The sequence below is a fragment of the Cyrtonyx montezumae genome, unplaced genomic scaffold (assembly GCF_038088225.1).
Source record: "Cyrtonyx montezumae isolate F1298 unplaced genomic scaffold, pur_monq_1.0 scaffold_17, whole genome shotgun sequence".
Lineage (NCBI taxonomy): Eukaryota > Metazoa > Chordata > Aves > Galliformes > Odontophoridae > Cyrtonyx > Cyrtonyx montezumae.
The window spans coordinates 29626780-29641652 of record NW_027071903.1 but is presented as its reverse complement, the minus strand read 5'-3'; the positions used below and the strand labels follow the sequence as shown (position 1 = coordinate 29641652).

Sequence of the window (14873 nt, the reverse complement as noted above, 5' to 3'; positions counted from 1 at the left end):
ACAGTAGGAAAACATAATTGCATTTATCAGGTAAAGCACACAGAACATTTTGGCAGGCATTTGAAAATTGATTTTTATCAAATATTCAGGAAATACTCATATTAGTAGAGATTTTAAAGAACATTTCCTGCTGGGAATTGATAGATGTTACAAGCTACAAGTTGATTCATTCTGAAACAACATCTCAGTGTTATACAGGTGGAAGACTGTTAAAATCTACAACTGGAATAGAGGGAAGTGCTATGAGATCAGCTGCTCGACAAACAGCAATGGCAGCTCTTCTACGTGCTCTATGATGTTCGTTTTGCACTGTGATGCCATCTGTGTTGATGGCAGCAAGTTGTTGCTTTCTTTTCTCTTTAGTTTGTTTACTGGGTTCCTGACTGGTGGGTTCTTCTGGTGCCAGAAATCCTTTAAACTCTGTTTGAGTTTGGCAGTAGCATGAAGGTGGTGATTCATGTTTCTGTTAGCGCTCAGTGCCCGTTGTTCTTCTTGTGTGCTAAATCACTAAAATTCTTCATTGCAATTCCTGACAGGCAGATTTTAGGAGGCAAGGAGAAGATAATGAAATATTTGCTATTCTTCATGAAACATCTGGCAGGGCTCTGGCAAGATCAAGGAATTAGAGAGAGTTGCCACTGCTGTGCTGCATCTGACATTTTTTGTTCTCCTTAATGGAGCCCAAAGCATATGCAAATCAGCTGCATAATGAGTGAGGTTAAGTAAGGTTTTGGATCTGGTTCCATATTGTGGTAAAAACATAACTGATCAGAATGTTTTGAAATATGTTGAACATGAGTGTTCAGATTTGTTTTTATCTGAATCTCAATAATTCTGAGGAAAGATTTAGGACGAGGGTTAGAAGCTGAAGTTTTAACTGGGTCTATTATGGGTTATCTGTGATCACACACAGTTCATCAGATGTTTCTGCCGTAAGCTCCACTTCAATTTGCTTTAAAAGCAAAACAGATTTCTTTGACCTTGCCTACTTTGGTTTTTATTGTTATGAATGTACACACACACACACACACAGAGACTCTTTTCTAATTACACTGACTAAACACCCTTGTTCTCCCCAAGAAGGATGAGACATCAAAAGTTATGTATCAGTCTCATAACTTCTTAAGCTACAGGAAATTTTAAGATCAGTCATGATGAGTGTGCCTACAATGAAATGTATAACTTTCGGGGTGACTGATTTTACAGATCTGTGTTGAATTCATTTCAAGAAATCTGTGATAACACAGGATCTCAGGGAGATTACTTTGTGACGTGACTTTGATGACAGAGATTCATCAGACTGGAACCTATTAGGCTTAGTCACCATCTTGGCCTGAAAATCATTGTTTTCAGAATGCTCCAGAAGCTTCTTAGTGATCCTTAAGTTGAGATTTGCCTGAAGGCTTTCTTTAAAAGCCAGCTGTTGAACCCCTACATGATGCCATACCCTCTCCCCTCTCTGGACACCTGAATCTTTCTTTCTGCCAGAGCTCAGTGCCTTTAATCTTGGTCATTGTTTACCTCTTTGAAGACACCATTTCTGAAACAGTCATTCTTTAAAAGGTACAAGAATAAATCAGGTTCATGTGGAACAGGAATAAGTCCATATTTCCCTACAGCGAATCCAAGATTATGTCTTCACCTTTGCCACACAGTTTTGCTTTTAGCTTCTAGCTTAATCTCTCAAATAGCTGGTAATAGCACTTTCTGTTACAGGCAACCATTCCTGCCTGCCAGTTGAATTTCCTATCTATATCAAATCCTACCCAGATGTTCTGAGTTTCCTTTCTGGTGACCTGCTGCTTTGTCAACGCTCACCTGAAGACTAGAGTCAAAGAACTGATGTGCCCTGGTCAGTAACCAGCACTTTCCCTGTGGTTACTTCCACTTGAATTCAATAGGTTCAGTGATCATCTGTTCTTATCTCTCAGCTACCTGTAGGGGTATCTCCTGAGACCTTCTATGTCTTGTAATGAAAACTGTGCTCTGAATACAGAGTAAGCTGTGTAATTGTGTGGGTGTTGATGTCTGAGTGTATGTGTATGTACATGTATGTATATCTACTTATTATTCATTATAAAGGATGGTAATCTACTTTGTGTTCTTGTTTACACATATTTTTATCCACACACGTGCAGTTAAACACATTTATGTGTCTGTTTATATACATATAGATTCTCTGAAAAATCACAGTGGCTATCAGACAAAAATAAATTTTCACAAAGAAAAGCTAGTGAAACTGAGGTTGTTTTCTCCTTCAGGAGGTATTATGGTTGGAATTTAATCATTTACAGCAGTTTTTAGTTTAATCGGGTAGTTAGATGTGCATCAATCATCTGATATGCAGGAAAATATTTACATACATGGTTATCTATCCCCCAAAATAAGGGTATTTTGATACATTACATAAATATATGACTAAGGTACAGGCTGGAAATGTCTTGGCTATCTTAAAACATTTTGCTTTCAAAAATCCCAAATCCTTTAAGTCTCTCAGAGACAACTAAGGGATATATACATATGGAACTTGGACTTTTAAAATTAAATATATAGAGCCTGTTACAAACTTGGATGAAGTCAGCGGAATGATATGAATCTGCACCAAGGGAAACAAGAACCCAGGAGAACTTGCATTCCTCTACATTATTTATTCTCAGCTGTGCAAACTTTCAGCATCCAAGCAAAAACCTTTCTACATTTCTTTCTTTTCTACAGTGCCAACATCTCATTTACTGGAAGCACCCAAAAGCAATTACAACGATTCCAATAATCTTTTTGTATTATGGTGGCTGGACTACTAAGTATCATCAGTAACTTGATTATCATTTTGAGAAGTTGCTTGGGGTAGAGACTCTGTGAGAAAAGCTCCCAAACACTTTCCAAATCATATTTTCAGCAACTCTCACATTATTCAGTGTCTTAATGAGTTCCAGTAGTCCCATATGGGGGGACTTGACTGCTCACATTTCCACAGGAAGCTCATGCTGTGCAAAGTCAAAATGTTATCAGTTTTAGATGCATTTCTTTTGACACTCAAAGTGAAACCCAAGCCACTGTCAGTGGTGTTTGGTGGATATTAACCCATCTATTTTATGTCACCCGTCTTTTATTTCCTGCATTTACCTCCCATTTTTAATGAGCATAACAAGATTACAGCAGATCAGATTTTAAACTCTTTACTACAAGCTGCTTCATTGGAGGTGGCCATACATTTATCTTCAGTGTAAGTCTGCAACATCTATCCAGTGGTGGCAGAACACAACAGTGAGCTGTTTCACAGTTAACTGTCATGTAAGAACTTTCAATTGATTATAACAGAAGATGTGGTTGTCCACATACTCACCCAGAGCTGGTTCTGTATGGTTTTTTTCCCTTAAATAAACAAGTTCTAGTGTAATATGGATGTGGAAAACAAGACCAGACTCGTGCTTTCACAAAACAGCTTAACTCAGGCTCAGTCACCCAGTAGTGCCTGATTATATCAAGTGTCTTAGAATCATAGGAACGTAGAATTGTTTGAATTGGAAGAAACCCTTACAGTCCATCTGGTCCAACTGCCCTGCACTGAACAGTTACACCTACATCTGCTCAGGTGCTCAGAGCCCTGTCCAGCCTGACCTGGAGCGTCTCCAGGCACGGGGCACCCACCACCTCTCTTGTCAAGTCTTCTCATTAAGGTATTCAATTTGCTTAAACTTGAGTACCAGTTGTGTTGAGTGGCTTGAGCTCTGTTGTCTTAGAATTGGTCCTAATTCTCACTAGCACAGTGCTGTGCAGATACAGGCAGTCAAGTCTTAGATTTTCTTCAGGGGTGTCCCATGCTGCCAGGGAGTTGATAGAGAAACAAGTGCTGAATGGTACTCATAGATAAATAAACTGTTCCACAATTGCATGGAGTGACTGAATTTTTTTGATGTGACTTGAAATTTAGCAGATTGCATACATGGTGTGTCTGAAGATACAGACAGGCTTTGGCAATGCCCATATTTAGGTTCATATTTAACTGACTTCTCACCATTAAGCAGAAATTTTACGTAGTACCCTGATGTAGCTTTCCAGTTGCTGTTGTTTTATTCACACCTTCCTTTTCAAGCAGCGGATTTTTAAGATCTTTAGTTTCTTGTTCAAGCCAGGTAATGTACTATGTAGAAGAGGATAGGGCATCCTAACAAAAGAATGTTCACAAATCTCATCTAAACTGCATGCAAGATTTTCATTATATTTTGATGTTTTTGTGTGCTGAAATGTAAAAGACAAAACCTAAGAAGTAGGGAAAGAGAAAGAAAACTAGTTATGTTTGGGATCTGTACTCACTGTCAGAGCTCCATTTCGTGGCTGATCTGCATCTGTTCAAGTCAGTTGGTTTTATTAATGCTTACAAACCTACATCTACAGATGCATTGTTAGCACTGCAGTGATATATAGACTGGTTCTCCATTAAGAAGAAATTAATGATTTTTCTTAAGACCAAATCCACAACTTTTGGCCTCTCACCAGCTTTTCCATCCTGCAAGTCTAAAGATAAGCTTGTGACTTCTATTAGCATTAGAAGCATACCTGGATTTGAACAGAGATATCTGGAATCCAGGAAGGTCACGTAATCGTCAGAAAGTAGAAACATACCCAGTTGTCTTCTCTCAAACTCACTTTTCACAGAAGGATTTCAGCTGTACCAATGACGCACCAATGTACCAATGCAATTCATCTTGTTCAAAGTTTTTCAGTCTCTCAGATATGTAATGGGAAGTGTGTACTCAACTTTTCCTCTGTTCTTGAGGCAGTTATCAACCATCTTCTCATCAATGAAGAGAATGGAAAGTCATTTCTTAGAAGACTAACACAGATTCTGCTGGCTACAAGCAAAATGCTGTCCAGGGCTAAATTGTTGCAAGCCTGAATGAACATTAGGGGACAGTATTGGCCAGGAGTCAGCCTGTTTCTTGCTCTTCACACTCTTTCTTTTCTTTTATTTTCAAGTTGTCTTCCCTTCCCTCTATGTGATAAAGCCCCACTTTCTTCCTACATATCTAACTGGTGCACCAGACACTCGTTTTTAATCTGGCCAAATCAATTATAAATATTACAGCCTGCAATTACCCTGGGAACTCCTGAAAAACTAATTAGTACGAATCTCAGCAATGAATTACACCTTTCTCTTGGCTATTTGCAGCAGGAATAAAAAATAAATAAGAGGAAAAAAGTACACTCAAAGAAACCAAACCTCTCTCTCAGCCATAGCAAACAGAATTCAAGGCAGTGTTTAATTATGTTCATATCGTTCATGAAAGGATGGGCCACTGTGGGCTGAGAGCCAGGGCACCTGGCATTGCCTAGGGCTTAGGTTGCATTTTCTCAGATGTTGTAAGAAGTAAAAGTCCTTGGCAAAGAGTCATTGGAAAAGAGGATCTCGTGGGAGCCTCCGAAGTTCACATCATTCGTGTTTACTGTGTAGCAACAAAGGAGGCAATTGCAATAGTTCTTTAAACTGGAGCCATCTTGCATCAACGCATAGCTGATTTCCTCCCTTGGCGAGGTCAGGGACTAAACATGCCTTGTCTGGCTTTTCTCAGGCAGGACGGGAAGCCAGGCTGCTCTCTGGGGAGCTCCTGAACTGCTGAGGTGAAATTGGAAAGTCACAGCAAAATGTGTAGCAGACCTTGTAGCAAGTGAATCGAGACACAAAGGGCAGACCAACGGCCTTCTTCATTGGCATCTTGTTGCTAGAGTGTTTTTCTTGGACTAGGTGTAATTACCTTTTTAGGTAATCATAAAAAAGCCATTAAGAATGGGTTTGTGCTCTGGGGTAGCTGTGGCTGCTTTAGATTCATTTTAGATTCATTACAAGATTTTGGAAGCACTGTTCCTGTAAAATACGTTTAATAAAACATATGAATTCCTCAAAAGCAAAACCGTGCAACATCAGACACTCCTTTTAGATCCAGTGACATAGGTGGAATTTTAATGAAAATAAATGGAAGGGCAAAGCAATTCCAGTTCACTGCTGAGAGGTCATAAGAGCTTCAGGACACTTAACCAGTATGTATATAGCAGTCCATATAGTTGGTGCAGCTTTGCTGGAAAATGAGAGATAATCCTTCCATACTGGTCAGGAAACTGACGGGGTTCTCAAGTCCCTGTGTGAGTGGACTTTTATTTCAGGTGAATGCTGTAATTGCTGGGAACTTAGCCTGTCTGTGCTGAAATAAAATCTTTTTTTCCTTTTTTTCTCACAGTAAAATGTCTGATATCTTGAAATTTTTCAAGAAAGCCATTTTCTGGCTTATTTCAGTCTGTGAACTGTACCATAGATGTGCTTGGCTCCTTATGCACAGCTATATCCCTGCATTGGAGAGCTTCCAAAGGATTAGGACGTATCATGATGGAGAGAAGGTTTAGAGGAAGGAGTGAATAGTGCTATGAATAAGGTGATATGAAGCTACCAGGATGCTATTTTTCACTGCAGAGAAAAGATAAAGACATGATTATTTGTTGATACATCTTCACAGGGAGTCTTTGGTATATCTGCAGTCAGTGGTGGTCTCCAGACTTGGAACTTTCCTCCTTTTTGTCTGAAGCGTATAAACACTCATTTTCTAGATTTGCATTGGCAAGACTGCAGCAAATTTCACAAGAATGAGCAGAGCCAGATATAAGTACAAAAAAAAAGTAAATGTTCCGTTTTCTTCTCTACAACACTGCAACTGCTGGGGAAGTCAAGTGAAGGTCAAGCAGCAATCCTGAACAATAGTCAAAGATTCCCTAAGAGGGACAGTTGTCAATGCCCATTCTTTCCAGAAGAAAAAAGATTCTATTTTGAGCCAGTCAGAAGAATATACAGATAGCAAGTGACCTGCTGCACAAGAGAAATTGGGAGTGAAAAATCCCAAGAAATTACTTATGAAATCTCTGTTTTTTTTCCCCAATCTCCTGGAATTGTACACGCATTTGGAGGAGAATTGTGTATTGAAGAGGAATCATCAGTCATCCCCGATATATATCATGTAGCTATATTATATCAGCCAAAGCTATAGACTGTGTTTTCTTGAGGGGTTTATGGGAAACACCTGAAAGAGTTGTTTCCTAACCATACCAGAAAACTCCAATTAAACTGACATATAAGGAAGCACTGAAATTGTTTGTTCTTCTCCTCATGTTAAGTCAGAAAAAAAAAACCAAAAAACACATACGTGTGCATTTATTTATTTATTTATTTATTTATTTTACAGGGTACCAAAGCTTGCTTTCTTTCCAAGCCCAAGCAAACAAACAAACACACCCACATACAAAAGCAGAACTAATTAATATCAAGTCATATCTCAGTGATTATGCAAATTAAAAATAAAAACAAAGAAATTCTATTTATCACATAATAAAGTTGCAAATTGCTGTTGTGTCTCTCTCATCAGCTGCGATAGATGGGAGCTATGAGGCTGTAGGTTTTGAATTAATAAATCAATCAACGTGTATACATGTTTCCTGATAGTTGGGGATTGTTGGCTGGAGATATATTAACAGCCTTCACTCCCTCACTTCTGTACTGCGTTCACATTCAGTGGTATTCACGGGCTATATTTGTCTAGGAGTTCTTTAATGTAATGTCTTTGGTTTTCCTCACTGTTTACATTCTGTAATACAACATCATTATTCTTTGGTAAATCTGTTTCATGTCCCCTGGGTGTTTTGTTTGTTTGTTTGTTTGTTCTTTCTTCTTTTTTGAGGGGAGAATTTCTTTTTTTCAGCCTTTAAAAATCAGATTAAAGTAAATAAAAAAACACCAAGAACCTGCTCCTAACAAAAAACTCTTTTATTAAGACCCTCTTAAATTGCAGCTGTCTAGAAGTTGGCGTTTCTGTTCATTACCACATTTTACCTTTTGCATTCTCTCTTAAAGGAGCTGATGCCTTTGGGTGCTTTGTTAGTGGCTATCTTTCTGGCTCCCCAGGAGTGCTGCATGCCACTACCTCTCCTCTTTCAGAAGCAGCTGTAACCTGCTGGCTTGAAATAACCCATTTCTATTGCTTTGTTACGTGTTTTAAATCTTCCTGCAGCAGAAAGTGAGTTGCTGTGATGGAAAGTTCCATGTGGTAGAGAAATGCAGTTATAGAGTTTGGTAGTGTGACAAAGAGCCTTTCAACTTCAAGCCACCACGGTTATTGCAGTGTCTCAATGGCAACAGGACTGAGTTGCTACCATCTATTCGCTGTTTGGTAGGTCAGTATGTGATTTGTGGTGGTGCCATTGACACTGTTAGTAGTGGGTAGCAGGTCAAATTGGAGAAGTCACCACTTAGGTCCTTGCTAATTGGCTTGCTCATTCACTGTCACAACAAATAAGCAAAGTGCAGAGCAAGAAATCCTTCTTTCATGACCTCTAAATCATTGTCTGGCAGCATCCTCCCATGTGTTGAACCTCTGTCTGCAGTGTACATGTGCAAGTACTGAGCTGTCAAGGTCTTTGTTTTTGTGTCCTGTGTAGGTAAGCAACATGGCAGGAGGCATCTTGGAAGGGAGAGCTTTTGAAGTCTCTTACCAAGGTTTTACGCATATGTACTTTCTAAAGACTATTTAGTCTTCAGTGTGAAGAAATGCTTGTTTGCAGTGGTTTTCTCTTTCATGCTCTGATTTTTGACTTCCAGATTTCCCTGTCACAGTAAAGAGTTTTTGTGCTTCCTTCCTCTTTTGGACAGAAATCCAGTCCTAAAATCATTGACACCATCAACTAAATTCAGAAGGTCCTCTGTTAATGGGTTTCCCAGATTTAAGTAATAATAGGGATTTCTTTTTTAACCGTTATCCTTTTGATGCAAATGTTTGACATTCAGTTCCTAGACTGTAAACTGAATTGTTCCATCTGTGCAATACCAGGGAGCTGGGTGGCAACTGTGCTCTTTCTCAGTGGCATTAGCAGCTCCTTCCAAACATACAAGCACAATATTGAAAGCAGATATGCTCAGGTTCTTTTTGGATTGCAAAGCATCACAAGCTTGAAAATGAAAAATTGAGTTCCCCAGAGTTTACACAGCTTTGAACACTGACATAGGTATATTGTATTGTGGTAATTCATGCCACGCTTTGCATCCAAATAAAAAAGAAAGAAAAATCAAAACCAGTGGTCAGACTCAGTATACTGAGACCACTGCTTGTAGCTGTTGGTGCTGAGAGGATTGTCCTGGTTTGTTTTGTTTTGTTTCATGTCACATACTCAGTTTCAGTGTGAGTTCTTCCTGACCTAGATTTCTGAGCAGACTAAAGTGGAGCCAATAACTGTAAAAGTGCATAATTATTCACTTATTTGTTTTTAAGCTGTACAGCTCTATTAAGCTTTCAGAGAATCCTTTATACCCTGCCTTTGAAGTAAACTAAGCTAGAGATCAACCAGAGAAGAATTGGGTTGAGACTGCCTGTTTCTGATTGCAGATAGTCTGTATACAGTTAAGATCTGGATACTCAGAGCTAGGAAGAAGTTTTGCTTTTTTTGGACTGCAGAGAAGAGGGGGAAGAGATCAATACATCCAAGAGAAATACTTTACACCTTTGGTATGTTCTGAAACCTCAAATGCTGGCACTGCTGTGAAACAGCTGAGAGCTGGAAGATTATTCCGGTTACTGACATGTAAATGAGCAGACCACACATTAAATCTGTGTATCCTCCATCTGCCAAGCCATTCATTCTTCCCAACTTGGGACAAATTACAAACTCTGGCCCAGTGGCGGAAGGTTATTATTCCTTTCCCAGTCCCCCAAAGCAATACATTCTCCTGCTTTGAGTCTGATTGAAAACACTGACCTGGAGGTGAAAAACACTGTATCTGTCCCCCGATTCATCCAGACTCTGACCTAGGCAGCACTGAAACCACAGGCTTCTTTCTGGTCTCAAAAAATTACCCAGCTGCCCTCACGGACTGAGGGCCAAATTGGAACCAGACAGATAGATAGGAGAAAGAGCTCATGCCCCAGAGCCACCTAGTCTTGTGGTTACAATTTTGTCATAAATATTGCATTAGACTAACTTAATAGAAAATGTATTGAAAGTGAACGTGTAAATAAAGCCTACAACCACTCCTGTAAGTAAAGGGCAGGAGGCTATGGCAATGTAACCTGCCCTTCTGAGAGCCAGATAAAGGAGCTGTGGCATCAGTTCAGAGTTTCTCCTCAACTATTCTGACTATCTTCTGATTTTGGCCCTTCTTCAGTAAGTTGTGCTGGCAAAGCTTTTTCGTTCTCCTTCCGAAACACATAGAGTCATAGAATGGCTTGGGTTGGAGGAGACCTTAAAGATCACGGAGTTCCAACCCCCTGCCGTGGGCTGGTTGCCCCCACTAGCTCAGGCTGCCCAAGGCCCCATCTAACCTGGCCTTGAGCACCTCCAGGGATGGGGCACCCACCGCTCTCTGTGCAGCCCATTCCCAGGCCTTGCCACCCTCTGGGTAAAGACTTTCTGCCTAATATCTAATCTAAATCTTCACTCTTTTAGTTTAAAGTATTTCCTACTTGTCCTGTCATTATCAGACCATAGGAGAGGTATTACAGCCCGCCGATCATTGATGTGTCCTCCTCTGCACCAGCTCCATCAGCTCCACACCCTTTTGTGTTGGGGGCCTTTATCCACAGATGCCATGGCTCCCTCATAGAAGGTCACCAGGCTGGTCAGGCACGATCTGTCCTTGTGAAGCCGTGCTGGATGTAGCACAAGCACTTCTGGTGTTTCTGCCCACACTGGAGTCACTGTGCTGGAAGTCCCTAGAAGTCTCCGCTTTTCTGTCTGTGCTTCTTCTTGTTAGCAGTGCTCTGAGCTTGCACAGAACAGGAGGCAAAGATGCCAAAGCATGTCAACCACCTGGATTAATTAGGTCACACACTAAAAATGGAACTACAATGAAGTGGATGATTATTAAACCAGCAACCTTGTGGAAACTGGATACCTCCTCTACTATATTTCAGCTTCCTTAACCTTTTAAATGCCTCGAGGCAGGAATAGTGCTGTGTGTGTATAAAGCACTTTGCATTAACAATAGCAGTACTAATAACAATATTAATGTGTTTCTCCTTTGGGCTAGGTAAATACCACTCTTCATTTTACAGCTGATGAAACAGACACAAAAGCATACAGGATCTTGCTTAGTGCCAATTCATGCTTCATTAGCAAAGCCAAGACTGAGCCCAGGAAATGGATTTCCTTGTTCCTTGCTTTTACCATTAGATAACACACCCTCTTTTGATGACATCCAGTCTCTCTTGTGATTTTTTTCTGCAGAAGGTACAGCAACAGCAGCCTGGAGACTGAAGATGAACCTCCTTGTGTGGAAGAAATCGATTATAACACTGACAGTTGCTCTGATGGTGAAGGGGACTTCTCAGAGCTAGACCAAGAGATCAAGGAGTGCCTCTCGTGGGTGGAAGAAGAGGCAGAAGATGAGGGAGAGATCACAGGACAGACATGCAGCTCCAAAGCTCTCAGGGGGCTTTACATTTCCAGCCAGCCAACATCCAGCAGTACGGCTCTCCCTCTGAGTTCGGCACCGCTTGGAGTATACAGTGGGTTTGAGAGCAGCCCTGCGTGAGCAAGGCTTTGTCTTTCTGAGCAGTAAGGCAAATGCTCCTATTTGCCTGTTTGCCAGCTTCCCAGATGTCTTGCTCCAGTTCTGCATTGAAAATTGTCTGTATGTTTGTGTGATCTGTATACATGTATGTACTGAGACTGTCTCCTTGAGCTTTGTTCACAAGGCAGAGATGAGGGCCAGATAGTGCTGTAAGAGGACATCATCCATTCCTAAACAGAATCCTCATCCCATGGCTGCCTCCAGTATGTGGATTCATATAGATTGACATGGAAAATGGTTTTCTGACTGTTGAAGGAACCAGACACTACATCTTTTTTCCTGGCTTAAGCTTTTAGTATGGACAGCAGCCTTTGCCCACAGATCTCAGAACTGTGGCAGCTTATGAGGCCTTTGGCTAGAGCTCTCTGTTTACCACTCATTTCTCTTGAGCTGTACAGCATGCATCTGATTTCTGTCTGATCAGAATTTTGACCGTGTTTCCAACAGCTTGGGTCAGGCTATGCATGTTCCTGATCTGGTTGTATCTCAGCAACAGCGTGCAAAATCCAATGTGCCAGAGTAAGGAGAGCAGCACCATACAAAGCAGTCCTCTGGAAACCTGGGCTAAATTCACCTCTTTGCTGCACTGGAATGAACTAGTCCAGCATGGTCTCATTTGAGCCACTTCATGCTCGAACCGATGGGCCCAAGTGGAAGAATTTGTTTCACGGACAGTGGAATGATACTTTCTCTATGATTCTCTGGGAGACATCCTTCCAGCAGGATGTGCTAATTGAATACAGATACTGTTTAAGGCTGCTCTTGAGAGCGAGAGAGGCTGGAAGTATTTCAAGGAGAAGAACATGTTCTCTTGAGGTAGCTGGGGTCCTCCAATATTATGTCAATTGGATTAGTGATGGTGGCAATATCCAAGGGTGAATTTAGCCCAAGAATCAGTCTAGTGACTGATTATTCTTTGTTAGTTTTAATATGATACCACCAAGGAAACCTAACTCACGGAACAGAACCCCATTGTGCCGGATAGCAATATAACAGAAGACATTAATGGTAGGTTATATATAGGATGCATTCTTCTTGTGATTCCCATAAGGGAACAACTTATTTTATCTCCAAATGGAAAAAAAAAAGAGAGAGATTTCTCGTAAAATTGCCTGCAAAAACAGATCTTGATTTTATAAAGTGCTCTCTTACAGAATAGGTAACATAGCAAGGTCTTTGCATTAGAATTCACTGTGCTTTCAAACAGATGTCCAAAGCAATGGAGATGCAGCTTCCTGAGCTCCAGCACAGAACGAGAACACAAATGCATGCCCGAGGTCAGTAAAGCACGAAGCTCACATCACAGCACCTCACTCCTCATACTGCCTGTACTTCTCACGTGTCTGACACTCTACTGCTGCACGTGGGGAATTGCCCTGAACCCAAACAGAGGTAATTGCATTGTGTAAGAGGCTCCCAACTCTGTCACTGCTGTCTTTATAAGGCTCAAGGAGGACAAACATATAGTGTGTTGTAGTATTACAGACTATAAAACCTCAATTACTGGTGATTACTGTTATTATTGATGTGTGATTAAAAAGCACCCTGTAATCCTCTCATCTTTATGCTGTTTGTGGAGAGAATTTCTGGAGCCAACTGAGGGTTTTTTTTCTGATGCATTTCTGAACACCTACCTGGGCATACTTTTCCATCAGGAGCCTGTTCTTTGGAGAAACTGTTTCTTCCTTCCTGTCCTGCTGGAGTTTCGGTATCCAGGTATTCTAAAGCCTTCACCACCACATAACAGTTCTCTGTGTTTCTAGCTCTCTCTTGATGACAGTGCTCAAAAGACAGGCAGCTTGGGTCCTCAGAAGCTGAGCTTCGTAGACCGAGCTAATTCATTAGACATAGTGTGTGCACTCTGTACAGATGTGTTCTGCTTGCCTTAGCGTGCAGCTTGCTGCACACAATACTGAATTCTCTTAAAAGGAAGGCTCAAAGGAACGGACACCAAAGAGGTAAAACAGGTGTTCCCATTATAATAGTTTGTATAACGTTGCTTAAAAGCTTCTTATTAAAAAAAAAACACGATACATATGCATAGCTAACTTCAAATCCCAACATTCATATACATGACAAAACACTCACACCGTGCTGGATCCACTCTGCAGCATACACAGACCATGGTGTAAGATCTTCAGCATTCTACGTGTCCCCAGGACACGGGGCAAAATGCACTAGTGGGCATATACATCTGCAGATCCGAAAATAATGCCTCCAATGTTATTAGGTTGATCCACGATGCCAGAGGCAGATGTTGATGGCACAGTAGCAGAGGTTGGACCTTTCCAGCAGTATTCCATTACATTCTGTTGCCATGTGACAGATGGCAACATGGGGGCAGAATGGTGTCTGATTTGGAAATGCGTATGAAGCAAAGGGGTGGAACTGAATTCCTGCAAGGGGAAAAAATGGCACCCAGTGAGACTGACACTTGCTGAACGTCTACAGAGGCCAGCCAGCAAATGAGAGCACAGAGAGGTGCTGGGTGGTACATCTCAGCAGTGGTGACAACGACAGTGGGTCATCTCCACTAGTTTTCACAAGGTTTTTATAAGCATGGTGTGCAGGCTGTTGTTCATCACTGCAAAAATGCGTAGCCAGTGGTGGTGGCTATGTTGAGATTCATGTTTTGTAGCTGAGAATTTGCTCTATCAAATAGATATTGTACTCTTTGCATCTCTTGTAGTTTCCATGGATATAAATAGGGGACATTACGTTTGGAGCAACCTATGTACACCTAGAGCTGCTCTTCCCTCCCATGCTACATTCTGTACCAACACACTTCTACAGCAGTAGTGGAACAGTGCTCCCTGATGTTTGCCACTGGTGCATCTTACCAAAAAGGAAAAAAAAATCAGTGTTTCTCTTACTGAGACGCCAGTTATAAATATTATACTCCTGCACAAGTGCTGCTGTGTAATAGGAAACACCTGGCCAAAGCTTCTTCCTGACATCTTCCCTGTTATGCCAAACAACTTGTCAGCAAGGGATGAAGGCACTCCAGGAGGTGGTGGGCAGGTGAACCCCCAACCCATGGGTACCCCTCCCTGCTACTGAGGAACTGGGAGCAGAGAACATCCAGAGGGAGGAGGGTTGGGTGACCAAGTGATGGGGAATGGCACCTGGAAACTTCCAGCAGAAGCATTTGGGTAGATTGCGCTGTCTCTTCCAAGAACCTCAACGGGAAGCAGATGCTCTTCTTCTTTTGACAGACCTCTAGAGGTCAGGAGAGGACCTCCACTGCATGCCACTTTCTCCGTTATTAAAATTC

At 41.3% G+C, this 14873-nt stretch overlaps 1 protein-coding gene across 1 annotated transcript in view; it reads left to right on the top strand.

The window, feature by feature from the left end:
- AGBL1 (AGBL carboxypeptidase 1) overlaps positions 1-13277 on the top strand; it is a 254668-nt gene extending 241391 nt beyond the window's left edge. The window contains exon 23 of the mRNA XM_065734355.1: positions 11254-13277. Coding sequence (XP_065590427.1) covers positions 11254-11560 — 307 coding nt within the window. The 3' untranslated portion in view covers positions 11561-13277. The remainder of the gene's footprint in view (positions 1-11253) is intronic.
- The last annotated feature ends 1596 nt before the right edge of the window (positions 13278-14873 follow it).